Source organism: Rhipicephalus microplus, unplaced genomic scaffold (assembly GCF_043290135.1).
Source record: "Rhipicephalus microplus isolate Deutch F79 unplaced genomic scaffold, USDA_Rmic scaffold_207, whole genome shotgun sequence".
Taxonomy (NCBI): domain Eukaryota; kingdom Metazoa; phylum Arthropoda; class Arachnida; order Ixodida; family Ixodidae; genus Rhipicephalus; species Rhipicephalus microplus.
In genome coordinates, this window is record NW_027464778.1 from 56,056 (window position 1) to 83,922 (window position 27,867).

Consider the following 27,867-nt stretch of genomic DNA (forward strand, 5'->3'; position numbering starts at 1 on the left):
AGGCGTGACAATGTACACAATGTGTTATTGAATGGGGCACTTCTGAGTGCACAGCGGGCGCGGTAAACACGACCAACCTGTCACAATCAATTTTTTCATTTGTAAGTACACATCCCTTCTTCGTCTGGGTGCCCCACGGTAGAACATAGTGCGTTTTTATTTATTTTGACACAACGTGACGCGATCGTGTAGTGGGCATTCCAAAGAAAAAAGCGAGTTCGTGCTTCCTGAGCATAGTCGTGTCTCCAAGAATGCAGTGACCAGGGTAGAACGCTGCGCTCGGCTTCTTCCTTCGCGCGATAAGGTAACTAGGCGACGTTCGCTTGACGGGCCCGTTTTAGCAGCTTGGCTTGCAGGAAGGAGAGGAAGAACTCGCAGATGCGGCGATTGATTCGTGCATGCAGACCCAGGAGAAAGACGACGACGCGAACGAAATGCGGTGAACGTGCAAGTACCCAGCGCGATCAAGCTACTACTACACGAGGTGCTGCTCACCTGAGCGATGACGCAATGATATTGCAAAGAGGGACGGACGGGTATGGCGAACCGCTGGGATCACACTGCCGAAGCATCAAGTGGGTAGCCCTGAAGAGGGCTGTTGTGTTCTCGTTGGCTGGCTGCAGGCGACGCCGCTGGCTTCTTAGCCTCCGAATCCGTACAGGGTGCGGCCCTGACGCTTGAGGGCGTACACGACGTCCATGGCTGTCACGGTCTTCCTTTTGGCGTGCTCGGTGTAAGTGACGGCATCGCGGATCACGTTCTCGAGGAACACCTTGAGAACGCCGCGAGTTTCCTCGTAGATGAGGCCAGAGATGCGCTTGACACCGCCACGGCGCGCCAGACGACGGATGGCCGGCTTGGTTATGCCCTGGATGTTGTCACGCAACACCTTTCGATGACGCTTGGCGCCACCCTTCCCCAGCCCTTTGCCACCTTTGCCACGGCCAGACATGACGGCTTCCGAAGTTTCTGCTTCTGCTTCGAAACGCGCCCGGAAAGCGAATGGTGGTGGTGGTAGTGATTAGAATGAAGAGGAAAAAGGCACCTAATTTCTGTCTGCCTTCAGGCGACACGGCGCAGTGCCTTATAGGGGTGGGGGGAAGGAGGGATAAAAAGAATAGAAGGAAAGTAGAAGCAGAAGAAGACAGCCAACGAGAGGAAAAAGAAGGAGATAGGAAAGTGGGGATCCGGTCGAAGCAGTCCAAGGGCGGGGTGCCACAATGCGAGAGCTACACGGCGTCAGGAGACCGCGGAGGGCGAACCAGTCGGCGGGAGCTACGCTGAAGTCGGAGATCGCGAGGGCACAACCGTCCAGCTTGAAATCCTGCGAGCGAATCCAAGCGAATGCTCGACACGATCGAGTCGCGGTGTCGGCGCCGGCCCGCGAGACTGAGGAGGAAGGCGAACGGCGCACGCCGGTTGGTCGGCGGCCAGCTCGTCTCTCTCTCCCTCTTTTCTTCGCGAGGAGCGCGTTGGCCGCGCAGGTTGCTGCACTGACTATTTTTCTGCACTACAAGATTGAATATACACGGCAAACATGCTTTCGTTTGTTTGTTTGTTTTTAATTCTTTTCTCGTTACTGTTGCTAAGTTTCTTGCCCATTCATTCACGCACCCTTCACTGCTGCAAAATGGCGTATCAGTCGTATCAGCTGCCCCAGCGGCAAGGAGACATCAAACCGAGTAAGCGACAATTCATGTACGCGTACGTACAAGCCCAGCGGATACAACGCGTTCGCTAAAAAACGTTTCATCGTGTCCACTGAACATGACACACGCAATATTTGTCAAAACTCACAGCTGCAACAGCTCACCTGTGTGCCGCACGTAAATAAACTGCACACTTAACACTTTGCGACTACTCGTCCCCGGCGTGTGCCCCCCCCCCTCTTTTTTTTTTTTCTTTTCTATGTTCTCGCTTTCTCTCTAATCACATCAATGCCTCATTTGCACGCACGAAACCCGTTTCACGGCGTCACTTTGACGCCATCCTTGTCGCCAAACCAAGGGACTAACACACGCGGTCCGGGCACGGCCTCATGGCCGGAAATTTCTAAACAAAGCGTGCTCGCGTTGTTGTGGACGCCGGCACGTGAAATTCGGCAAAGTAACAGCACCTTTGGCTGGCTACGCGTGTCTCAAATTTTACTGTGGCAGCTCCACTACATATCGCGATACGGCAGTTTCACCGAAGCCACGCAACGCGACCGCGCTCATTTCAGCATTCACGGGGACGGCAGAGAGTGAGAGCGCACCTCCTCTCGGGCGCGCCTCTCCTCCCGTAAACACGGACTGTCAAGCGGTCCGGTCGCAGCGAAGTTTCCCCATCTCCTTGCGGGGTGGTTCAACACCTGCCCGTTTCAAGTGCACGGTTGCACTGTGAGGAACCCTGCAAGGGTCACGCAATTACAGGCAAAACAGCCCTAACTCTAAAGCGCCTTACATAGGACGAGATTGGAGCGTAAAATGCACCACCCTTTATGCATTCTTTCTTCTTTACAGCGTTGGAAGAGTGTTCGTTCGCTGCATGTTTTACGCATGCGTACTTTCGCTTACATAATACCTTCGGAGGCTGACAACCTGTTAAGTAATCTATCAACGACTATCCGGACGGCATCAGCTGTGCAAAGAAGATTTGCAGTTGGCCTTCCAGAGCCGTCCAGAGCACACAAAGTAGGTCTACACATCGTGGCAACCAATATTTCGAAAAAAGTGAATTGCGTAGTATTATAAAGAATACAACTTTCAGAATGAGCAAAACTGCTTGGTTTGACCAAAGTACAAAGAGGTGCGATTTATACCACATCGATCCATTTATTGAATTAAAAATTACGCTGGCATTAGATAGAATATCGGAAACTCTAATTGACCGATTGAGGCTAGGCACGGCATACACAAAAACATTTGTTTTTTTTTTTTTCTTTGCACAGACACGGCAGAGCTGAAAGTCCCGAATGCGAATGCGGATTGATAGATGAAGACGTATGTCACCTTCTCGTAGACTGTCCACATCACGAGACGCCGTCTTAAGTCCGAACAGTTGGCATTAGACCGCAGACCGTTTAACATGAAGAAACTTCTGGGTCCGTGGCCTACTCGAGTTTTACAGTCGCACGCTTTAAAAGCATCAACACGTTCTTTACAAGACAGCGGGATTGCTGATAAGTATTAAGAAATAACGAACTTTCATTTGTAACAAATGTACTTATTATGTACAGTATCACGTGACTCTCATCATGTGTGTGTTGTGAAATGAATGACGTGTCGACAATTATGTACACACGAGCGAATGCATCTTTATACGGACCAGACGTGTGCTCTACTGTTTTGTGCTGGTGGACCGAATATTATCGAGGGACATTATATCAGAGACTTCATTCATTGACTTTCGAACATTTACTTACCATTGTGTTCTGATATGTGCGTATAAGTGTAAGTGTGTCTTTGCATATCTCTGCCCGAGTTTTCTACTTTCCATGCACTGCTTTGTACGTTTTGCTTCAAGATACGTGTTCAAGTTTAACTCAACGGCCAAGGAGTAGCCGGCGCCATAATGGTGCGCCGACATCTCCTTACATATCATATCAATAAGAAAAAAAGATGCGCGCCAATGCCCATCTATTGTATTCCCTTCTCACGTGCCCCAATACCAAACTGCGCGTGCCATTTCTGTGGTGCAAGTGTGTTTAAGTAGTCGCAGTTTCATCTTTCACAATCATGAGGGTTCCCATATTGAAAGTATTCCTTCCCCGAACTTGTGGCAGGGACGCACGATGCGAAATTACAAAATGATCGCGCTTGAAAGCTTCATACAAATGCACTGTCGACCCGCCGAACATAGTCAGTAATCTAAAACAAAGCGGAAATAAACGGTGCGTCCGCTCATTCATTTAAGGTAAGTTTCCCACCACATTCCGAATGGAACGTACCACTCATTTGTGCCTAGCACAGGCGCATTTGTTCTTTCGAAGAGAACACAGTGTTCCGCTACACCGTGTGATTATGTAAACGTCAAGCCGAGCAGTGTCGTTTGCTGGCCGGCCTGGCTATGTTTCTTTCGGCGACGCGCAAACGGAGCACTCGGTGCGAAAACGGGAAATGCCCATACCTCGTGTCGACCGCCTTTCTTTACTGGATTTCGTACTTCTTTGTGCACTATATAAATCACCTGCGTGGTACCCCTGTCATGCGTACGCACAGTTTTGTTTTTTCCTTCACTCGGGCTGTCGATACTTTGCTTTCGGACAATAATTAGCATGCAGTCCGCCGCCACGCTTTTCTGCTTCTACAGCTATTGTCACATGCGTCTATATATTTCTCCCCTATCTTTTCTTGCATCAATGCTTCCGCACATTTTTCACCGCGCCACGCACTTTAAGCTACATTCACTCCTCCTACAGTCTCGAAACGGGCCTGCCCTGCGCTCTCAAGAAATAAATGCCCCAATTTCGTAAACAAATGAATGGCGTGGCAGAGAAGGAACTCTGCGCTGTCTGATGAATGTGGCTGTACCCTTCACATCGGGCGGCAGCTATCACCACCTAGCCATAATGCTGACCTAACAAACAGCTACATTTATCTTGTTTTTTTTCTCTCTTTAAATAGTGAAGTATAGGACCGCGGTGCTTTGCAGTGAATGGTTTAGTTTTCACTCTTGCCTTGACTTTAGCCACCAATAAGATAACCACCTTCTAGTTAATTCTACCCGCCTAAAGTCTATTTTGCCCTCCCCCGTCTCTAAACCCCGGTGCTTTTGAAAAACTCTGCGCCATCATTCTAAACTATAAGGTGAAGCCCTTTACATAGCATTATCAAGTGTTCGGCAGTTTCCTTCTCTCCGCATGCACTGCATACCGTGTATACCCCATTTGGCCCGACATGTCGGAGTTGCTCGGGCAAGCGCTGACGCGAGTTTCCTATTCTATCATTTCCCAAGAGCTGAACACACTCGAGTTCATGTTACCTTTTTTTGAGAGAAGCGGCCACCTTCCCCCTGTTTTTTTTTTTTTTTTTTAATTACCACGCTCCTGGTTTTGTTTTCCCTCCATTACCGTACTTGTGGCACTTTTCTCCGCGCACTCGGTCTTCTCTAATTTACCTGTTCAACCTCCCCGAGCACACACGTCGAGCGCGGCACACCAACGCTCCTGCTAGCGGTGTTCAACAGAGAGAAGAGGATGGATTCGGAGCCGAATCTCTCAGCACAACCCCTATGCCGACGCAGACAATTTGGGTGGCTCTGAGAAGAGCCGTTGATTTGTCGTTGCTCGCTGTGGCCCACGACGCACGCCTACTTGGAGCTGGTGTACTTGGTGACGGCTTTTGTACCCTCGGACACCGCGTGCTTGGCCAGCTCTCCGGGCAGCAGCAGGCGCACCGCGGTCTGGATCTCCCGGCTCGTGATGGTCGAGCGCTTGTTGTAGTGAGCAAGGCGTGACGACTCGGCGGCGATACGCTCGAAGATGTCGTTCACGAAGCTGTTCATGATGGACATGGCCTTGCTGGAGACACCAGTGTCGGGGTGCACCTGCTTCAGCACCTTATAGATGTAGATGGAGAAGCTCTCCTTCCTGCGGCGCTTCTTCTTCTTCTTGTCCGTGGCGCGCACATTCTTCTGCGCCTTGCCGGCCTTCTTGACGGCTTTGCCAGACGGTTGGGGAGGCATGATTTCACACAACACGCACGCGAGACCAGAGTCGAATGCGCGTGTCCCCCCGTCTCGCCGCGCTTAAATATGAGCGAGGGGTGTTGACGAGATCAGCACAACGCGCGCGCCCCATTGGTTCGCACGGCTTCTCTCTCTCACACTCTCATCCGTTCCCCGCGAGCGGCGGCGCGCGATGGTGGCAACGGAAACCATTCGAGCGGGATTCGCTCGCAGGATTTCAAGCTGGACGGTTGTGCCCTCGCGATCTCCGACTTCAGCGTAGCTCCCGCCGACTGGTTCGCCCTCCGCGGTCTCCTGATGCCGTGTAGCTCTCGCATTGTGGCACCCCGCCCTTGGACTGCTTCGACCGGATCCCCACTTTCCTATCTCCTTCTTTTTCCTCTCGTTGGCTGTCTTCTTCTGCTTCTACTTTCCTTCTATTCTTTTTATCCCTCCTTCCCCCCACCCCTATAAGGCACTGCGCCGTGTCGCCTGAAGGCAGACAGAAATTAGGTGCCTTTTTCCTCTTCATTGAAACCACTACCACCACCATTCGAGCACGGCTCTCATCTCAGAAGGCAGCAGCTTTCTTGTTTTCGGCAACCGGCGTCGTACCAAGCGAAAAGCAACACCATGTCCGGACGTGGCAAGGGCGGCAAGGCGAAAGGCAAGAGCAAGACCCGTTCTAGCCGCGCGGGGCTTCAGTTCCCCGTGGGCCGTATTCACCGCCTCCTACGCAAGGGAAACTACGCCGAGCGCGTCGGAGCTGGCGCTCCGGTCTACCTGGCTGCCGTACTCGAGTACCTGGCCGCCGAGGTGCTCGAGCTGGCGGGCAACGCCGCTCGTGACAACAAGAAGACCCGGATCATCCCCCGTCACTTGCAGCTCGCCATCCGCAACGACGAGGAGCTGAACAAACTGCTTTCCGGCGTCACCATCGCGCAGGGCGGTGTGTTGCCCAACATTCAAGCCGTGCTTCTTCCAAAGAAGACGGAGAAGAAGGCGTAAGCGAGCACCCCTTCCGCGCGCTCGCCGCATTCCCCAAACGGTCCTTCTAAGGACCACCCAAACAGGTGACGCGGCCGTGTTTCGCTTCGCAGTCACGATGGCTCTGTTCGTACCCTCAAGCGTGTTTGTTTTTCTATACTTTATATATATTTCCTCGCGACATCAGTTAGCCACAAGTGCGCGACGCCAAATGCTGCAAAGAGACAACCAAATCACGCAGCTCGGCACCGAAAAAGACAGAAAAGAGCATGTAAGCGTTGTCATTTCTCATTAAAAAAAAAAAAAAAAAAAGCTCCACACGTAACCGTCTATCCTTACGATGACACCTGAACGGGTCAGCACAGGGACAGAGTAAATTTAATACCTTTGAATAGAAAAACAAACGTAAGGTAAAAAAAAAAGAGAGAGAGAGAGAGAGAACCCGCCGTTAGCGCATTCCATTTGGTGCTTCTAACACAATTTATTTCGTCTATCTTGCTAGGCAGCGCAGCCACTATTACACAGAACACACAACACAAGCGCTTAACTTCAACTAAACGTTTATTGCAAAAAAAAAAAAAAATTGTCCAGAATATGGCACAAAAACTTGTTCAGCTTCAAAAGAAATGAAAGGAAATGACACGCGATGATTTCGAGTGTGTTAGTGCACTCTCTATCGCGCTCACGCGGAAAGAACTGTTTTTTGGATGGGGTGATAGAGAATAACAGACAGTAATGTGCGGGACTGGCACGTGTGCTTTTTGTTGTCTACCTTTTACTATTCTTTTTCTCTGTTCACCCCCTTTATAAACTCTGACGTTTGCAATGAAAGTTCAGTTGAAGTTAAGCGCTTGTGTTGTGAGGTCTGTGTAATAGTGGCTGCGCTTCCTAGCGAGATGGATCCTTACCAACTGGCCCGATACAATTGTTTATTTCGTCTCTCGGTAAAACTTCATCACCTCCTACGAGTGCACCCAAAAGTTGCGCCGGGGTCCAGCAGCCCAAGTCACCATGGCGTTACGCAAACAGAAGCCCTCAAAAACACCTTACAAGCGGCGGGCAAAAAGGTAAACACATAAATGAAATTGACACACCACAGGGTCGCAGCACGGCTGCTGCACACACACCGACTGAAGCTAGCCTACCTTTTCTCTGTCTACTCATAATGATACACACTTTTACCTTGAATTTGTCAAAGCTGAGCCATTTCTTCGTAATAACGACGCGCCGACGTTCCGTTCTTCCGCGCGCTAGACAACGGCAGCCACGTACGTACAAAACATGACAGCAAAAGAGGGTGCGGCCGGAGTACGTGGCCTGGAGTGGTCTCGTAGCCAAAGCAGACACGTTGGTGGTCCTGAGAAGGACCGTTTGTTGTTGCTTGCCTGTCGACCGAAGCGCAGGGAGCAGCCCAACTTAGGCGCGCTCACCGCGAATGCGCCGAGCCAGCTGGATGTCCTTTGGCATGATGGTGACGCGCTTAGCGTGGATGGCGCACAGGTTGGTGTCTTCGAAAAGACCAACGAGGTAGGCCTCGCTAGCTTCCTGTAGGGCCATCACGGCAGAACTCTGGAAACGGAGGTCCGTCTTGAAGTCCTGAGCGATTTCCCGCACCAGGCGCTGAAAGGGAAGCTTGCGGATCAGCAGTTCGGTCGACTTCTGGTATCGGCGAATTTCACGCAGGGCCACGGTTCCAGGCCTGTAACGGTGAGGTTTCTTCACCCCGCCTGTGGCAGGGGCACTCTTGCGAGCAGCCTTGGTAGCAAGCTGCTTACGCGGAGCCTTGCCTCCAGTACTCTTGCGCGCGGTTTGTTTAGTTCGGGCCATGCTGCGTGCGTCCGATCACCTCGACTGACGGAGCGAAACTGCGCTCCTGCCGGAGATCGGCAAAAGCGGCTTCGCCGCACGACCCATCTCTCTCCCTCCCATTGGCCGAAGCGTGAGAACCCGTCCGCGTGCGAGCGCGGAAGCGTACGCCAGGATGCTGGCTGGCGCTCATTTTCGGGCAACCGTGCAGTTCGCGGCTGCAAAGAGGTACACCGAAACGAAACCACTACCGCTGTACAATACAGCCTGCTGCGCATTTCTTTCGCCTTCCAGGCAACACATCAATCGACGCTGTAGCTCGTCGCTTCCCGAAGCGGCGCGACGGAGTGCGAGACGCCACCATTCACGCCAACAGCGCGCATCGCACTAGAGCGCCTCGCATCACCGAGGGCAAATGCGCACTGCCACGCCAAAAAAACTTGCTCCTTGCGTTGTCGCTTATTTGCGACCATTACGTAGATGGGCGAAGACGACGAGAGACCACCGGCAGTGTTGGTATATGCATACACGTCCGCGCAACGACAAGGAGTAAAACGCAACAAAACATTCTAACACAAACACCCCGTACATCCAACTGCCACTGAGCGCGCCTACTTGCTCAATCGCAGACAGTAACGGGACTCAATTTTATCTTCCTTTCCCTCTTAAGAATCACTCATACATACTTGCCAAACTACTAGGTGCGCTCAATGGCGGTTGGATGTACGGGGTGTTTGCGTTCGAATGTTTTGTTTCATTTTTACTCCTATTCCCTCGATATGTCGTCTCACTCTGGCTTCCCTCATGTCTCTTTCTCTACACTTTTATTCCCACCCTTTTAATCCCCCCTCACCCCCCATCCCTTGTGAGCTACCGCTGAGGTGTCGCATCCTGATGCAGACAGTTTCGGGGCTCACTTTCCTCTTCTTTTCCATCTTACACATCAGCAATCCCCCCCCCCCCCCCCAACCTCTAAGTGCTAAATATGTGGCACAAAAAGCAGGAAATGGACTCAATGAAAGGGTGAAAAATAATAATCATAATAGAAACGAAGATCAACACGCGCCTCAAAAAGCCCCATTCACTCCTCTTTCACATTTTCACGAGAAAATGAAGGTACACACATGGAGAACAATTTTTGTTATAGGTAGGCTTTGCCTGAGCAGAACCACTGTCGTGCGCCTTGGTTACACATTCGACACGCCTCGTCCTGTGCGGAGGTGGGTGGGAAACCAAGGGTGCACTTGAAAATGCAATGCTCGTGGGTTGGTGTCGCCATCTGACGGCAGGCTCACGCGAGCGCGCCTTGCTTTCGAATTTCCCGCGCTCGAACCTCTCGCGTTTACATCATGGGCTAGTCCCCCCCCCCCCCCCTCTCGCGTGGGCGGCGAAGCCAGCCTCCCTAGAGTGACCACCTCTGCCGGCGAAATGGAAACACTTGTTGCGTAGCTGTCCGTCCAAGTAAAGCTTTCACAACTGCAGTGTTCGCAGCACCAGTACAGTACATGAGTGCCACTTCTATCAAGTGCAGCTTCCCTCAGCACGCTGCATGGGCAGCGCTTATTGTGTACTTGCTTCTGACTTGCGCAGAAATTCTGTTTAAACATCCCCTTCCACTTTTCTTTCTTTTTTTTTGTATTTTGCAGCTCGGCAGCGCCAGGTGTGAAAAAAAAAAAAACAAAAATTATTAGGCGTGACAATGTACACAATGTGTTATTGAATGGGGCACTTCTGAGTGCACAGCGGGCGCGGTAAACACGACCAACCTGTCACAATCAATTTTTTCATTTGTAAGTACACATCCCTTCTTCGTCTGGGTGCCCCACGGTAGAACATAGTGCGTTTTTATTTATTTTGACACAACGTGACGCGATCGTGTAGTGGGCATTCCAAAGAAAAAAGCGAGTTCGTGCTTCCTGAGCATAGTCGTGTCTCCAAGAATGCAGTGACCAGGGTAGAACGCTGCGCTCGGCTTCTTCCTTCGCGCGATAAGGTAACTAGGCGACGTTCGCTTGACGGGCCCGTTTTAGCAGCTTGGCTTGCAGGAAGGAGAGGAAGAACTCGCAGATGCGGCGATTGATTCGTGCATGCAGACCCAGGAGAAAGACGACGACGCGAACGAAATGCGGTGAACGTGACAAGTACCCAGCGCGATCAAGCTACTACTACACGAGGTGCTGCTCACCTGAGCGATGACGCAATGATATTGCAAAGAGGGACGGACGGGTATGGCGAACCGCTGGGATCACACTGCCGAAGCATCAAGTGGGTAGCCCTGAAGAGGGCTGTTGTGTTCTCGTTGGCTGGCTGCAGGCGACGCCGCTGGCTTCTTAGCCTCCGAATCCGTACAGGGTGCGGCCCTGACGCTTGAGGGCGTACACGACGTCCATGGCTGTCACGGTCTTCCTTTTGGCGTGCTCGGTGTAAGTGACGGCATCGCGGATCACGTTCTCGAGGAACACCTTGAGAACGCCGCGAGTTTCCTCGTAGATGAGGCCAGAGATGCGCTTGACACCGCCACGGCGCGCCAGACGACGGATGGCCGGCTTGGTTATGCCCTGGATGTTGTCACGCAACACCTTTCGATGACGCTTGGCGCCACCCTTCCCCAGCCCTTTGCCACCTTTGCCACGGCCAGACATGACGGCTTCCGAAGTTTCTGCTTCTGCTTCGAAACGCGCCCGGAAAGCGAATGGTGGTGGTGGTAGTGATTAGAATGAAGAGGAAAAAGGCACCTAATTTCTGTCTGCCTTCAGGCGACACGGCGCAGTGCCTTATAGGGGTGGGGTGAAGGAGGGATAAAAAGAATAGAAGGAAAGTAGAAGCAGAAGAAGACAGCCAACGAGAGGAAAAAGAAGGAGATAGGAAAGTGGGGATCCGGTCGAAGCAGTCCAAGGGCGGGGTGCCACAATGCGAGAGCTACACGGCGTCAGGAGACCGCGGAGGGCGAACCAGTCGGCGGGAGCTACGCTGAAGTCGGAGATCGCGAGGGCACAACCGTCCAGCTTGAAATCCTGCGAGCGAATCCCAAGCGAATGCTCGACACGATCGAGTCGCGGTGTCGGCGCCGGCCCGCGAGACTGAGGAGGAAGGCGAACGGCGCACGCCGGTTGGTCGGCGGCCAGCTCGTCTCTCTCTCCCTCTTTTCTTCGCGAGGAGCGCGTTGGCCGCGCAGGTTGCTGCACTGACTATTTTTCTGCACTACAAGATTGAATATACACGGCAAACATGCTTTCGTTTGTTTGTTTGTTTTTAATTCTTTTCTCGTTACTGTTGCTAAGTTTCTTGCCCATTCATTCACGCACCCTTCACTGCTGCAAAATGGCGTATCAGTCGTATCAGCTGCCCCAGCGGCAAGGAGACATCAAACCGAGTAAGCGACAATTCATGTACGCGTACGTACAAGCCCAGCGGATACAACGCGTTGGCTAAAAAACGTTTCATCGTGTCCACTGAACATGACACACGCAATATTTGTCAAAACTCACAGCTGCAACAGCTCACCTGTGTGCCGCACGTAAATAAACTGCACACTTAACACTTTGCGACTACTCGTCCCCGGCGTGTGCCCCCCCCCCCTCTTTTTTTTTTCTTTTCTATGTTCTCGCTTTCTCTCTAATCACATCAATGCCTCATTTGCACGCACGAAACCCGTTTCACGGCGTCACTTTGACGCCATCCTTGTCGCCAAACCAAGGGACTAACACACGCGGTCCGGGCACGGCCTCATGGCCGGAAATTTCTAAACAAAGCGTGCTCGCGTTGTTGTGGACGCCGGCACGTGAAATTCGGCAAAGTAACAGCACCTTTGGCTGGCTACGCGTGTCTCAAATTTTACTGTGGCAGCTCCACTACATATCGCGATACGGCAGTTTCACCGAAGCCACGCAACGCGACCGCGCTCATTTCAGCATTCACGGGGACGGCAGAGAGTGAGAGCGCACCTCCTCTCGGGCGCGCCTCTCCTCCCGTAAACACGGACTGTCAAGCGGTCCGGTCGCAGCGAAGTTTCCCCATCTCCTTGCGGGGTGGTTCAACACCTGCCCGTTTCAAGTGCACGGTTGCACTGTGAGGAACCCTGCAAGGGTCACGCAATTACAGGCAAAACAGCCCTAACTCTAAAGCGCCTTACATAGGACGAGATTGGAGCGTAAAATGCACCACCCTTTATGCATTCTTTCTTCTTTACAGCGTTGGAAGAGTGTTCGTTCGCTGCATGTTTTACGCATGCGTACTTTCGCTTACATAATACCTTCGGAGGCTGACAACCTGTTAAGTAATCTATCAACGACTATCCGGACGGCATCAGCTGTGCAAAGAAGATTTGCAGTTGGCCTTCCAGAGCCGTCCAGAGCACACAAAGTAGGTCTACACATCGTGGCAACCAATATTTCGAAAAAAGTGAATTGCGTAGTATTATAAAGAATACAACTTTCAGAATGAGCAAAACTGCTTGGTTTGACCAAAGTACAAAGAGGTGCGATTTATACCACATCGATCCATTTATTGAATTAAAAATTACGCTGGCATTAGATAGAATATCGGAAACTCTAATTGACCGATTGAGGCTAGGCACGGCATACACAAAAACATTTGTTTTTTTTTTTTTTCTTTGCACAGACACGGCAGAGCTGAAAGTCCCGAATGCGAATGCGGATTGATAGATGAAGACGTATGTCACCTTCTCGTAGACTGTCCACATCACGAGACGCCGTCTTAAGTCCGAACAGTTGGCATTAGACCGCAGACCGTTTAACATGAAGAAACTTCTGGGTCCGTGGCCTACTCGAGTTTTACAGTCGCACGCTTTAAAAGCATCAACACGTTCTTTACAAGACAGCGGGATTGCTGATAAGTATTAAGAAATAACGAACTTTCATTTGTAACAAATGTACTTATTATGTACAGTATCACGTGACTCTCATCATGTGTGTGTTGTGAAATGAATGACGTGTCGACAATTATGTACACACGAGCGAATGCATCTTTATACGGACCAGACGTGTGCTCTACTGTTTTGTGCTGGTGGACCGAATATTATCGAGGGACATTATATCAGAGACTTCATTCATTGACTTTCGAACATTTACTTACCATTGTGTTCTGATATGTGCGTATAAGTGTAAGTGTGTCTTTGCATATCTCTGCCCGAGTTTTCTACTTTCCATGCACTGCTTTGTACGTTTTGCTTCAAGATACGTGTTCAAGTTTAACTCAACGGCCAAGGAGTAGCCGGCGCCATAATGGTGCGCCGACATCTCCTTACATATCATATCAATAAGAAAAAAAGATGCGCGCCAATGCCCATCTATTGTATTCCCTTCTCACGTGCCCCAATACCAAACTGCGCGTGCCATTTCTGTGGTGCAAGTGTGTTTAAGTAGTCGCAGTTTCATCTTTCACAATCATGAGGGTTCCCATATTGAAAGTATTCCTTCCCCGAACTTGTGGCAGGGACGCACGATGCGAAATTACAAAATGATCGCGCTTGAAAGCTTCATACAAATGCACTGTCGACCCGCCGAACATAGTCAGTAATCTAAAACAAAGCGGAAATAAACGGTGCGTCCGCTCATTCATTTAAGGTAAGTTTCCCACCACATTCCGAATGGAACGTACCACTCATTTGTGCCTAGCACAGGCGCATTTGTTCTTTCGAAGAGAACACAGTGTTCCGCTACACCGTGTGATTATGTAAACGTCAAGCCGAGCAGTGTCGTTTGCTGGCCGGCCTGGCTATGTTTCTTTCGGCGACGCGCAAACGGAGCACTCGGTGCGAAAACGGGAAATGCCCATACCTCGTGTCGACCGCCTTTCTTTACTGGATTTCGTACTTCTTTGTGCACTATATAAATCACCTGCGTGGTACCCCTGTCATGCGTACGCACAGTTTTGTTTTTTCCTTCACTCGGGCTGTCGATACTTTGCTTTCGGACAATAATTAGCATGCAGTCCGCCGCCACGCTTTTCTGCTTCTACAGCTATTGTCACATGCGTCTATATATTTCTCCCCTATCTTTTCTTGCATCAATGCTTCCGCACATTTTTCACCGCGCCACGCACTTTAAGCTACATTCACTCCTCCTACAGTCTCGAAACGGGCCTGCCCTGCGCTCTCAAGAAATAAATGCCCCAATTTCGTAAACAAATGAATGGCGTGGCAGAGAAGGAACTCTGCGCTGTCTGATGAATGTGGCTGTACCCTTCACATCGGGCGGCAGCTATCACCACCTAGCCATAATGCTGACCTAACAAACAGCTACATTTATCTTGTTTTTTTTCTCTCTTTAAATAGTGAAGTATAGGACCGCGGTGCTTTGCAGTGAATGGTTTAGTTTTCACTCTTGCCTTGACTTTAGCCACCAATAAGATAACCACCTTCTAGTTAATTCTACCCGCCTAAAGTCTATTTTGCCCTCCCCCGTCTCTAAACCCCGGTGCTGTTGAAAAACTCTGCGCCATCATTCTAAACTATAAGGTGAAGCCCTTTACATAGCATTATCAAGTGTTCGGCAGTTTCCTTCTCTCCGCATGCACTGCATACCGTGTATACCCCTTCATATTTGGCCCGACATGTCGGAGTTGCTCGGGCAAGCGCTGACGCGAGTTTCCTATTCTATCATTTCCCAAGAGCTGAACACACTCGAGTTCATGTTACCTTTTTTTGAGAGAAGCGGCCACCTTCCCCCTGTTTTTTTTTTTTTTAATTACCACGCTCCTGGTTTTGTTTTCCCTCCATTACCGTACTTGTGGCACTTTTCTCCGCGCACTCGGTCTTCTCTAATTTACCTGTTCAACCTCCCCGAGCACACACGTCGAGCGCGGCACACCAACGCTCCTGCTAGCGGTGTTCAACAGAGAGAAGAGGATGGATTCGGAGCCGAATCTCTCAGCACAACCCCTATGCCGACGCAGACAATTTGGGTGGCTCTGAGAAGAGCCGTTGATTTGTCGTTGCTCGCTGTGGCCCACGACGCACGCCTACTTGGAGCTGGTGTACTTGGTGACGGCTTTTGTACTCTCGGACACCGCGTGCTTGGCCAGCTCTCCGGGCAGCAGCAGGCGCACCGCGGTCTGGATCTCCCGGCTCGTGATGGTCGAGCGCTTGTTGTAGTGAGCAAGGCGTGACGACTCGGCGGCGATACGCTCGAAGATGTCGTTCACGAAGCTGTTCATGATGGACATGGCCTTGCTGGAGACACCAGTGTCGGGGTGCACCTGCTTCAGCACCTTATAGATGTAGATGGAGAAGCTCTCCTTCCTGCGGCGCTTCTTCTTCTTCTTGTCCGTGGCGCGCACATTCTTCTGCGCCTTGCCGGCCTTCTTGACGGCTTTGCCAGACGGTTGGGGAGGCATGATTTCACACAACACGCACGCGAGACCAGAGTCGAATGCGCGTGTCCCCCCGTCTCGCCGCGCTTAAATATGAGCGAGGGGTGTTGACGAGATCAGCACAACGCGCGCGCCCCATTGGTTCGCACGGCTTCTCTCTCTCACACTCTCATCCGTTCCCCGCGAGCGGCGGCGCGCGATGGTGGCAACGGAAACCATTCGAGCACGGCTCTCATCTCAGAAGGCAGCAGCTTTCTTGTTTTCGGCAACCGGCGTCGTACCAAGCGAAAAGCAACACCATGTCCGGACGTGGCAAGGGCGGCAAGGCGAAAGGCAAGAGCAAGACCCGTTCTAGCCGCGCGGGGCTTCAGTTCCCCGTGGGCCGTATTCACCGCCTCCTACGCAAGGGAAACTACGCCGAGCGCGTCGGAGCTGGCGCTCCGGTCTACCTGGCTGCCGTACTCGAGTACCTGGCCGCCGAGGTGCTCGAGCTGGCGGGCAACGCCGCTCGTGACAACAAGAAGACCCGGATCATCCCCCGTCACTTGCAGCTCGCCATCCGCAACGACGAGGAGCTGAACAAACTGCTTTCCGGCGTCACCATCGCGCAGGGCGGTGTGTTGCCCAACATTCAAGCCGTGCTTCTTCCAAAGAAGACGGAGAAGAAGGCGTAAGCGAGCACCCCTTCCGCGCGCTCGCCGCATTCCCCAAACGGTCCTTCTAAGGACCACCCAAACAGGTGACGCGGCCGTGTTTCGCTTCGCAGTCACGATGGCTCTGTTCGTACCCTCAAGCGTGTTTGTTTTTCTATACTTTATATATATTTCCTCGCGACATCAGTTAGCCACAAGTGCGCGACGCCAAATGCTGCAAAGAGACAACCAAATCACGCAGCTCGGCACCGAAAAAGACAGAAAAGAGCATGTAAGCGTTGTCAATTCTCATTAAAAAAAAAAAAAAAAAAAAGCTCCACACGTAACCGTCTATCCTTACGATGACACCTGAACGGGTCAGCACAGGGACAGAGTAAATTTAATACCTTTGAATAGAAAAACAAACGTAAGGTAAAAAAAAAAAAAGAGAGAGAGAGAGAGAGAACCCGCCGTTAGCGCATTCCATTTGGTGCTTCTAACACAATTTATTTCGTCTATCTTGCTAGGCAGCGCAGCCACTATTACACAGAACACACAACACAAGCGCTTAACTTCAACTAAACGTTTATTGCAAAAAAAAAAAAAAAAATTGTCCAGAATATGGCACAAAAACTTGTTCAGCTTCAAAAGAAATGAAAGGAAATGACACGCGATGATTTCGAGTGTGTTAGTGCACTCTCTATCGCGCTCACGCGGAAAGAACTGTTTTTTGGATGGGGTGATAGAGAATAACAGACAGTAATGTGCGGGACTGGCACGTGTGCTTTTTGTTGTCTACCTTTTACTATTCTTTTTCTCTGTTCACCCCCTTTATAAACTCTGACGTTTGCAATGAAAGTTCAGTTGAAGTTAAGCGCTTGTGTTGTGAGGTCTGTGTAATAGTGGCTGCGCTTCCTAGCGAGATGGATCCTTACCAACTGGCCCGATACAATTGTTTATTTCGTCTCTCGGTAAAACTTCATCACCTCCTACGAGTGCACCCAAAAGTTGCGCCGGGGTCCAGCAGCCCAAGTCACCATGGCGTTACGCAAACAGAAGCCCTCAAAAACACCTTACAAGCGGCGGGCAAAAAGGTAAACACATAAATGAAATTGACACACCACAGGGTCGCAGCACGGCTGCTGCACACACACCGACTGAAGCTAGCCTACCTTTTCTCTGTCTACTCATAATGATACACACTTTTACCTTGAATTTGTCAAAGCTGAGCCATTTCTTCGTAATAACGACGCGCCGACGTTCCGTTCTTCCGCGCGCTAGACAACGGCAGCCACGTACGTACAAAACATGACAGCAAAAGAGGGTGCGGCCGGAGTACGTGGCCTGGAGTGGTCTCGTAGCCAAAGCAGACACGTTGGTGGTCCTGAGAAGGACCGTTTGTTGTTGCTTGCCTGTCGACCGAAGCGCAGGGAGCAGCCCAACTTAGGCGCGCTCACCGCGAATGCGCCGAGCCAGCTGGATGTCCTTTGGCATGATGGTGACGCGCTTAGCGTGGATGGCGCACAGGTTGGTGTCTTCGAAAAGACCAACGAGGTAGGCCTCGCTAGCTTCCTGTAGGGCCATCACGGCAGAACTCTGGAAACGGAGGTCCGTCTTGAAGTCCTGAGCGATTTCCCGCACCAGGCGCTGAAAGGGAAGCTTGCGGATCAGCAGTTCGGTCGACTTCTGGTATCGGCGAATTTCACGCAGGGCCACGGTTCCAGGCCTGTAACGGTGAGGTTTCTTCACCCCGCCTGTGGCAGGGGCACTCTTGCGAGCAGCCTTGGTAGCAAGCTGCTTACGCGGAGCCTTGCCTCCAGTACTCTTGCGCGCGGTTTGTTTAGTTCGGGCCATGCTGCGTGCGTCCGATCACCTCGACTGACGGAGCGAAACTGCGCTCCTGCCGGAGATCGGCAAAAGCGGCTTCGCCGCACGACCCATCTCTCTCCCTCCCATTGGCCGAAGCGTGAGAACCCGTCCGCGTGCGAGCGCGGAAGCGTACGCCAGGATGCTGGCTGGCGCTCATTTTCGGGCAACCGTGCAGTTCGCGGCTGCAAAGAGGTACACCGAAACGAAACCACTACCGCTGTACAATACAGCCTGCTGCGCATTTCTTTCGCCTTCCAGGCAACACATCAATCGACGCTGTAGCTCGTCGCTTCCCGAAGCGGCGCGACGGAGTGCGAGACGCCACCATTCACGCCAACAGCGCGCATCGCACTAGAGCGCCTCGCATCACCGAGGGCAAATGCGCACTGCCACGCCAAAAAAACTTGCTCCTTGCGTTGTCGCTTATTTGCGACCATTACGTAGATGGGCGAAGACGACGAGAGACCACCGGCAGTGTTGGTATATGCATACACGTCCGCGCAACGACAAGGAGTAAAACGCAACAAAACATTCTAACACAAACACCCCGTACATCCAACTGCCACTGAGCGCGCCTACTTGCTCAATCGCAGACAGTAACGGGACTCAATTTTATCTTCCTTTCCCTCTTAAGAATCACTCATACATACTTGCCAAACTACTAGGTGCGCTCAATGGCGGTTGGATGTACGGGGTGTTTGCGTTCGAATGTTTTGTTTCATTTTTACTCCTATTCCCTCGATATGTCGTCTCACTCTGGCTTCCCTCATGTCTCTTTCTCTACACTTTTATTCCCACCCTTTTAATCCCCCCTCACCCCCCATCCCTTGTGAGCTACCGCTGAGGTGTCGCATCCTGATGCAGACAGTTTCGGGGCTCACTTTCCTCTTCTTTTCCATCTTACACATCAGCAATCCCCCCCCCCCCCCCCCAACCTCTAAGTGCTAAATATGTGGCACAAAAAGCAGGAAATGGACTCAATGAAAGGGTGAAAAATAATAATCATAATAGAAACGAAGATCAACACGCGCCTCAAAAAGCCCCATTCACTCCTCTTTCACATTTTCACGAGAAAATGAAGGTACACACATGGAGAACAATTTTTGTTATAGGTAGGCTTTGCCTGAGCAGAACCACTGTCGTGCGCCTTGGTTACACATTCGACACGCCTCGTCCTGTGCGGAGGTGGGTGGGAAACCAAGGGTGCACTTGAAAATGCAATGCTCGTGGGTTGGTGTCGCCATCTGACGGCAGGCTCACGCGAGCGCGCCTTGCTTTCGAATTTCCCGCGCTCGAACCTCTCGCGTTTACATCATGGGCTAGTCCCCCCCCCCCCCCCCCCTCTCGCGTGGGCGGCGAAGCCAGCCTCCCTAGAGTGACCACCTCTGCCGGCGAAATGGAAACACTTGTTGCGTAGCTGTCCGTCCAAGTAAAGCTTTCACAACTGCAGTGTTCGCAGCACCAGTACAGTACATGAGTGCCACTTCTATCAAGTGCAGCTTCCCTCAGCACGCTGCATGGGCAGCGCTTATTGTGTACTTGCTTCTGACTTGCGCAGAAATTCTGTTTAAACATCCCCTTCCACTTTTCTTTCTTTTTTTTTTGTATTTTGCAGCTCGGCAGCGCCAGGTGTGAAAAAAAAAAAACAAACAAAAATTATTAGGCGTGACAATGTACACAATGTGTTATTGAATGGGGCACTTCTGAGTGCACAGCGGGCGCGGTAAACACGACCAACCTGTCACAATCAATTTTTTCATTTGTAAGTACACATCCCTTCTTCGTCTGGGTGCCCCACGGTAGAACATAGTGCGTTTTTATTTATTTTGACACAACGTGACGCGATCGTGTAGTGGGCATTCCAAAGAAAAAAGCGAGTTCGTGCTTCCTGAGCATAGTCGTGTCTCCAAGAATGCAGTGACCAGGGTAGAACGCTGCGCTCGGCTTCTTCCTTCGCGCGATAAGGTAACTAGGCGACGTTCGCTTGACGGGCCCGTTTTAGCAGCTTGGCTTGCAGGAAGGAGAGGAAGAACTCGCAGATGCGGCGATTGATTCGTGCATGCAGACCCAGGAGAAAGACGACGACGCGAACGAAATGCGGTGAACGTGACAAGTACCCAGCGCGATCAAGCTACTACTACACGAGGTGCTGCTCACCTGAGCGATGACGCAATGATATTGCAAAGAGGGACGGACGGGTATGGCGAACCGCTGGGATCACACTGCCGAAGCATCAAGTGGGTAGCCCTGAAGAGGGCTGTTGTGTTCTCGTTGGCTGGCTGCAGGCGACGCCGCTGGCTTCTTAGCCTCCGAATCCGTACAGGGTGCGGCCCTGACGCTTGAGGGCGTACACGACGTCCATGGCTGTCACGGTCTTCCTTTTGGCGTGCTCGGTGTAAGTGACGGCATCGCGGATCACGTTCTCGAGGAACACCTTGAGAACGCCGCGAGTTTCCTCGTAGATGAGGCCAGAGATGCGCTTGACACCGCCACGGCGCGCCAGACGACGGATGGCCGGCTTGGTTATGCCCTGGATGTTGTCACGCAACACCTTTCGATGACGCTTGGCGCCACCCTTCCCCAGCCCTTTGCCACCTTTGCCACGGCCAGACATGACGGCTTCCGAAGTTTCTGCTTCTGCTTCGAAACGCGCCCGGAAAGCGAATGGTGGTGGTAGTGGTTACAATGAAGAGGAAAAAGGCACCTAATTTCTGTCTGCCTTCAGGCGACACGGCGCAGTGCCTTATAGGGGTGGGGGGAAGGAGGGATAAAAAGAATAGAAGGAAAGTAGAAGCAGAAGAAGACAGCCAACGAGAGGAAAAAGAAGGAGATAGGAAAGTGGGGATCCGGTCGAAGCAGTCCAAGGGCGGGGTGCCACAATGCGAGAGCTACACGGCATCAGGAGACCGCGGAGGGCGAACCAGTCGGCGGGAGCTACGCTGAAGTCGGAGATCGCGAGGGCACAACCGTCCAGCTTGAAATCCTGCGAGCGAATCCCTAAGCGAATGCTCGACACGATCGAGTCGCGGTGTCGGCGCCGGCCCGCGAGACTGAGGAGGAAGGCGAACGGCGCACGCCGGTTGGTCGGCGGCCAGCTCGTCTCTCTCTCCCTCTTTTCTTCGCGAGGAGCGCGTTGGCCGCGCAGGTTGCTGCACTGACTATTTTTCTGCACTACAAGATTGAATATACACGGCAAACATGCTTTCGTTTGTTTGTTTGTTTTTAATTCTTTTCTCGTTACTGTTGCTAAGTTTCTTGCCCATTCATTCACGCACCCTTCACTGCTGCAAAATGGCGTATCAGTCGTATCAGCTGCCCCAGCGGCAAGGAGACATCAAACCGAGTAAGCGACAATTCATGTACGCGTACGTACAAGCCCAGCGGATACAACGCGTTCGCTAAAAAACGTTTCATCGTGTCCACTGAACATGACACACGCAATATTTGTCAAAACTCACAGCTGCAACAGCTCACCTGTGTGCCGCACGTAAATAAACTGCACACTTAACACTTTGCGACTACTCGTCCCCGGCGTGTGCCCCCCCCCCCCTCTTTTTTTTTTCTTTTCTATGTTCTCGCTTTCTCTCTAATCACATCAATGCCTCATTTGCACGCACGAAACCCGTTTCACGGCGTCACTTTGACGCCATCCTTGTCGCCAAACCAAGGGACTAACACACGCGGTCCGGGCACGGCCTCATGGCCGGAAATTTCTAAACAAAGCGTGCTCGCGTTGTTGTGGACGCCGGCACGTGAAATTCGGCAAAGTAACAGCACCTTTGGCTGGCTACGCGTGTCTCAAATTTTACTGTGGCAGCTCCACTACATATCGCGATACGGCAGTTTCACCGAAGCCACGCAACGCGACCGCGCTCATTTCAGCATTCACGGGGACGGCAGAGAGTGAGAGCGCACCTCCTCTCGGGCGCGCCTCTCCTCCCGTAAACACGGACTGTCAAGCGGTCCGGTCGCAGCGAAGTTTCCCCATCTCCTTGCGGGGTGGTTCAACACCTGCCCGTTTCAAGTGCACGGTTGCACTGTGAGGAACCCTGCAAGGGTCACGCAATTACAGGCAAAACAGCCCTAACTCTAAAGCGCCTTACATAGGACGAGATTGGAGCGTAAAATGCACCACCCTTTATGCATTCTTTCTTCTTTACAGCGTTGGAAGAGTGTTCGTTCGCTGCATGTTTTACGCATGCGTACTTTCGCTTACATAATACCTTCGGAGGCTGACAACCTGTTAAGTAATCTATCAACGACTATCCGGACGGCATCAGCTGTGCAAAGAAGATTTGCAGTTGGCCTTCCAGAGCCGTCCAGAGCACACAAAGTAGGTCTACACATCGTGGCAACCAATATTTCGAAAAAAGTGAATTGCGTAGTATTATAAAGAATACAACTTTCAGAATGAGCAAAACTGCTTGGTTTGACCAAAGTACAAAGAGGTGCGATTTATACCACATCGATCCATTTATTGAATTAAAAATTACGCTGGCATTAGATAGAATATCGGAAACTCTAATTGACCGATTGAGGCTAGGCACGGCATACACAAAAACATTTGTTTTTTTTTTTTCTTTGCACAGACACGGCAGAGCTGAAAGTCCCGAATGCGAATGCGGATTGATAGATGAAGACGTATGTCACCTTCTCGTAGACTGTCCACATCACGAGACGCCGTCTTAAGTCCGAACAGTTGGCATTAGACCGCAGACCGTTTAACATGAAGAAACTTCTGGGTCCGTGGCCTACTCGAGTTTTACAGTCGCACGCTTTAAAAGCATCAACACGTTCTTTACAAGACAGCGGGATTGCTGATAAGTATTAAGAAATAACGAACTTTCATTTGTAACAAATGTACTTATTATGTACAGTATCACGTGACTCTCATCATGTGTGTGTTGTGAAATGAATGACGTGTCGACAATTATGTACACACGAGCGAATGCATCTTTATACGGACCAGACGTGTGCTCTACTGTTTTGTGCTGGTGGACCGAATATTATCGAGGGACATTATATCAGAGACTTCATTCATTGACTTTCGAACATTTACTTACCATTGTGTTCTGATATGTGCGTATAAGTGTAAGTGTGTCTTTGCATATCTCTGCCCGAGTTTTCTACTTTCCATGCACTGCTTTGTACGTTTTGCTTCAAGATACGTGTTCAAGTTTAACTCAACGGCCAAGGAGTAGCCGGCGCCATAATGGTGCGCCGACATCTCCTTACATATCATATCAATAAGAAAAAAAGATGCGCGCCAATGCCCATCTATTGTATTCCCTTCTCACGTGCCCCAATACCAAACTGCGCGTGCCATTTCTGTGGTGCAAGTGTGTTTAAGTAGTCGCAGTTTCATCTTTCACAATCATGAGGGTTCCCATATTGAAAGTATTCCTTCCCCGAACTTGTGGCAGGGACGCACGATGCGAAATTACAAAATGATCGCGCTTGAAAGCTTCATACAAATGCACTGTCGACCCGCCGAACATAGTCAGTAATCTAAAACAAAGCGGAAATAAACGGTGCGTCCGCTCATTCATTTAAGGTAAGTTTCCCACCACATTCCGAATGGAACGTACCACTCATTTGTGCCTAGCACAGGCGCATTTGTTCTTTCGAAGAGAACACAGTGTTCCGCTACACCGTGTGATTATGTAAACGTCAAGCCGAGCAGTGTCGTTTGCTGGCCGGCCTGGCTATGTTTCTTTCGGCGACGCGCAAACGGAGCACTCGGTGCGAAAACGGGAAATGCCCATACCTCGTGTCGACCGCCTTTCTTTACTGGATTTCGTACTTCTTTGTGCACTATATAAATCACCTGCGTGGTACCCCTGTCATGCGTACGCACAGTTTTGTTTTTTCCTTCACTCGGGCTGTCGATACTTTGCTTTCGGACAATAATTAGCATGCAGTCCGCCGCCACGCTTTTCTGCTTCTACAGCTATTGTCACATGCGTCTATATATTTCTCCCCTATCTTTTCTTGCATCAATGCTTCCGCACATTTTTCACCGCGCCACGCACTTTAAGCTACATTCACTCCTCCTACAGTCTCGAAACGGGCCTGCCCTGCGCTCTCAAGAAATAAATGCCCCAATTTCGTAAACAAATGAATGGCGTGGCAGAGAAGGAACTCTGCGCTGTCTGATGAATGTGGCTGTACCCTTCACATCGGGCGGCAGCTATCACCACCTAGCCATAATGCTGACCTAACAAACAGCTACATTTATCTTGTTTTTTTTCTCTCTTTAAATAGTGAAGTATAGGACCGCGGTGCTTTGCAGTGAATGGTTTAGTTTTCACTCTTGCCTTGACTTTAGCCACCAATAAGATAACCACCTTCTAGTTAATTCTACCCGCCTAAAGTCTATTTTGCCCTCCCCCGTCTCTAAACCCCGGTGCTTTTGAAAAACTCTGCGCCATCATTCTAAACTATAAGGTGAAGCCCTTTACATAGCATTATCAAGTGTTCGGCAGTTTCCTTCTCTCCGCATGCACTGCATACCGTGTATACCCCTTCATATTTGGCCCGACATGTCGGAGTTGCTCGGGCAAGCGCTGACGCGAGTTTCCTATTCTATCATTTCCCAAGAGCTGAACACACTCGAGTTCATGTTACCTTTTTTTGAGAGAAGCGGCCACCTTCCCCCTGTTTTTTTTTTTTTTTTTTAATTACCACGCTCCTGGTTTTGTTTTCCCTCCATTACCGTACTTGTGGCACTTTTCTCCGCGCACTCGGTCTTCTCTAATTTACCTGTTCAACCTCCCCGAGCACACACGTCGAGCGCGGCACACCAACGCTCCTGCTAGCGGTGTTCAACAGAGAGAAGAGGATGGATTCGGAGCCGAATCTCTCAGCACAACCCCTATGCCGACGCAGACAATTTGGGTGGCTCTGAGAAGAGCCGTTGATTTGTCGTTGCTCGCTGTGGCCCACGACGCACGCCTACTTGGAGCTGGTGTACTTGGTGACGGCTTTTGTACCCTCGGACACCGCGTGCTTGGCCAGCTCTCCGGGCAGCAGCAGGCGCACCGCGGTCTGGATCTCCCGGCTCGTGATGGTCGAGCGCTTGTTGTAGTGAGCAAGGCGTGACGACTCGGCGGCGATACGCTCGAAGATGTCGTTCACGAAGCTGTTCATGATGGACATGGCCTTGCTGGAGACACCAGTGTCGGGGTGCACCTGCTTCAGCACCTTATAGATGTAGATGGAGAAGCTCTCCTTCCTGCGGCGCTTCTTCTTCTTCTTGTCCGTGGCGCGCACATTCTTCTGCGCCTTGCCGGCCTTCTTGACGGCTTTGCCAGACGGTTGGGGAGGCATGATTTCACACAACACGCACGCGAGACCAGAGTCGAATGCGCGTGTCCCCCCGTCTCGCCGCGCTTAAATATGAGCGAGGGGTGTTGACGAGATCAGCACAACGCGCGCGCCCCATTGGTTCGCACGGCTTCTCTCTCTCACACTCTCATCCGTTCCCCGCGAGCGGCGGCGCGCGATGGTGGCAACGGAAACCATTCGAGCACGGCTCTCATCTCAGAAGGCAGCAGCTTTCTTGTTTTCGGCAACCGGCGTCGTACCAAGCGAAAAGCAACACCATGTCCGGACGTGGCAAGGGCGGCAAGGCGAAAGGCAAGAGCAAGACCCGTTCTAGCCGCGCGGGGCTTCAGTTCCCCGTGGGCCGTATTCACCGCCTCCTACGCAAGGGAAACTACGCCGAGCGCGTCGGAGCTGGCGCTCCGGTCTACCTGGCTGCCGTACTCGAGTACCTGGCCGCCGAGGTGCTCGAGCTGGCGGGCAACGCCGCTCGTGACAACAAGAAGACCCGGATCATCCCCCGTCACTTGCAGCTCGCCATCCGCAACGACGAGGAGCTGAACAAACTGCTTTCCGGCGTCACCATCGCGCAGGGCGGTGTGTTGCCCAACATTCAAGCCGTGCTTCTTCCAAAGAAGACGGAGAAGAAGGCGTAAGCGAGCACCCCTTCCGCGCGCTCGCCGCATTCCCCAAACGGTCCTTCTAAGGACCACCCAAACAGGTGACGCGGCCGTGTTTCGCTTCGCAGTCACGATGGCTCTGTTCGTACCCTCAAGCGTGTTTGTTTTTCTATACTTTATATATATTTCCTCGCGACATCAGTTAGCCACAAGTGCGCGACGCCAAATGCTGCAAAGAGACAACCAAATCACGCAGCTCGGCACCGAAAAAGACAGAAAAGAGCATGTAAGCGTTGTCATTTCTCATTAAAAAAAAAAAAAAAAAAAGCTCCACACGTAACCGTCTATCCTTACGATGACACCTGAACGGGTCAGCACAGGGACAGAGTAAATTTAATACCTTTGAATAGAAAAACAAACGTAAGGTAAAAAAAAAAAAGAGAGAGAGAGAACCCGCCGTTAGCGCATTCCATTTGGTGCTTCTAACACAATTTATTTCGTCTATCTTGCTAGGCAGCGCAGCCACTATTACACAGAACACACAACACAAGCGCTTAACTTCAACTAAACGTTTATTGCAAAAAAAAAAAAAAAAATTGTCCAGAATATGGCACAAAAACTTGTTCAGCTTCAAAAGAAATGAAAGGAAATGACACGCGATGATTTCGAGTGTGTTAGTGCACTCTCTATCGCGCTCACGCGGAAAGAACTGTTTTTTGGATGGGGTGATAGAGAATAACAGACAGTAATGTGCGGGACTGGCACGTGTGCTTTTTGTTGTCTACCTTTTACTATTCTTTTTCTCTGTTCACCCCCTTTATAAACTCTGACGTTTGCAATGAAAGTTCAGTTGAAGTTAAGCGCTTGTGTTGTGAGGTCTGTGTAATAGTGGCTGCGCTTCCTAGCGAGATGGATCCTTACCAACTGGCCCGATACAATTGTTTATTTCGTCTCTCGGTAAAACTTCATCACCTCCTACGAGTGCACCCAAAAGTTGCGCCGGGGTCCAGCAGCCCAAGTCACCATGGCGTTACGCAAACAGAAGCCCTCAAAAACACCTTACAAGCGGCGGGCAAAAAGGTAAACACATAAATGAAATTGACACACCACAGGGTCGCAGCACGGCTGCTGCACACACACCGACTGAAGCTAGCCTACCTTTTCTCTGTCTACTCATAATGATACACACTTTTACCTTGAATTTGTCAAAGCTGAGCCATTTCTTCGTAATAACGACGCGCCGACGTTCCGTTCTTCCGCGCGCTAGACAACGGCAGCCACGTACGTACAAAACATGACAGCAAAAGAGGGTGCGGCCGGAGTACGTGGCCTGGAGTGGTCTCGTAGCCAAAGCAGACACGTTGGTGGTCCTGAGAAGGACCGTTTGTTGTTGCTTGCCTGTCGACCGAAGCGCAGGGAGCAGCCCAACTTAGGCGCGCTCACCGCGAATGCGCCGAGCCAGCTGGATGTCCTTTGGCATGATGGTGACGCGCTTAGCGTGGATGGCGCACAGGTTGGTGTCTTCGAAAAGACCAACGAGGTAGGCCTCGCTAGCTTCCTGTAGGGCCATCACGGCAGAACTCTGGAAACGGAGGTCCGTCTTGAAGTCCTGAGCGATTTCCCGCACCAGGCGCTGAAAGGGAAGCTTGCGG

General features: G+C 51.3%; 3 protein-coding genes across 3 annotated transcripts; all 3 read left to right on the forward strand.

Annotated features, from left to right (window-relative positions):
* The first annotated feature begins 6,279 nt into the window (after nucleotides 1-6,279).
* LOC142792208 (histone H2A-like) lies at nucleotides 6,280-7,032 on the forward strand. Its single transcript, XM_075885603.1, has one exon. It carries the CDS (start codon nucleotides 6,280-6,282, stop codon nucleotides 6,652-6,654), a length of 375 nt encoding a protein of 124 aa, XP_075741718.1. The 3' UTR covers nucleotides 6,655-7,032.
* An 8,958-nt stretch (nucleotides 7,033-15,990) lies between these two features.
* Nucleotides 15,991-16,753, forward strand: LOC142792212 (histone H2A-like). Its single transcript, XM_075885607.1, has one exon. The coding sequence runs from the start codon at nucleotides 16,071-16,073 to the stop codon at nucleotides 16,443-16,445; it is 375 nt and encodes a 124-aa protein (XP_075741722.1). The 5' UTR covers nucleotides 15,991-16,070; the 3' UTR covers nucleotides 16,446-16,753.
* Nucleotides 16,754-25,795: 9,042 nt separating this feature from the next.
* On the forward strand, nucleotides 25,796-26,784 carry LOC142792211 (histone H2A-like). Its single transcript, XM_075885606.1, has one exon. It carries the CDS (start codon nucleotides 25,877-25,879, stop codon nucleotides 26,249-26,251), a length of 375 nt encoding a protein of 124 aa, XP_075741721.1. The 5' UTR covers nucleotides 25,796-25,876; the 3' UTR covers nucleotides 26,252-26,784.
* The last annotated feature ends 1,083 nt before the right edge of the window (nucleotides 26,785-27,867 follow it).

What these genes read in the sequence shown, in the direction of transcription:
- LOC142792208 (XM_075885603.1), top strand. Translation starts at nt 6,280, where the DNA reads ATGTCCGGACGTGGCAAGGGCGGCAAGGCGAAAGGCAAGAGCAAGACC.
- LOC142792212 (XM_075885607.1), top strand. Translation starts at nt 16,071, where the DNA reads ATGTCCGGACGTGGCAAGGGCGGCAAGGCGAAAGGCAAGAGCAAGACC.
- LOC142792211 (XM_075885606.1), top strand. Translation starts at nt 25,877, where the DNA reads ATGTCCGGACGTGGCAAGGGCGGCAAGGCGAAAGGCAAGAGCAAGACC.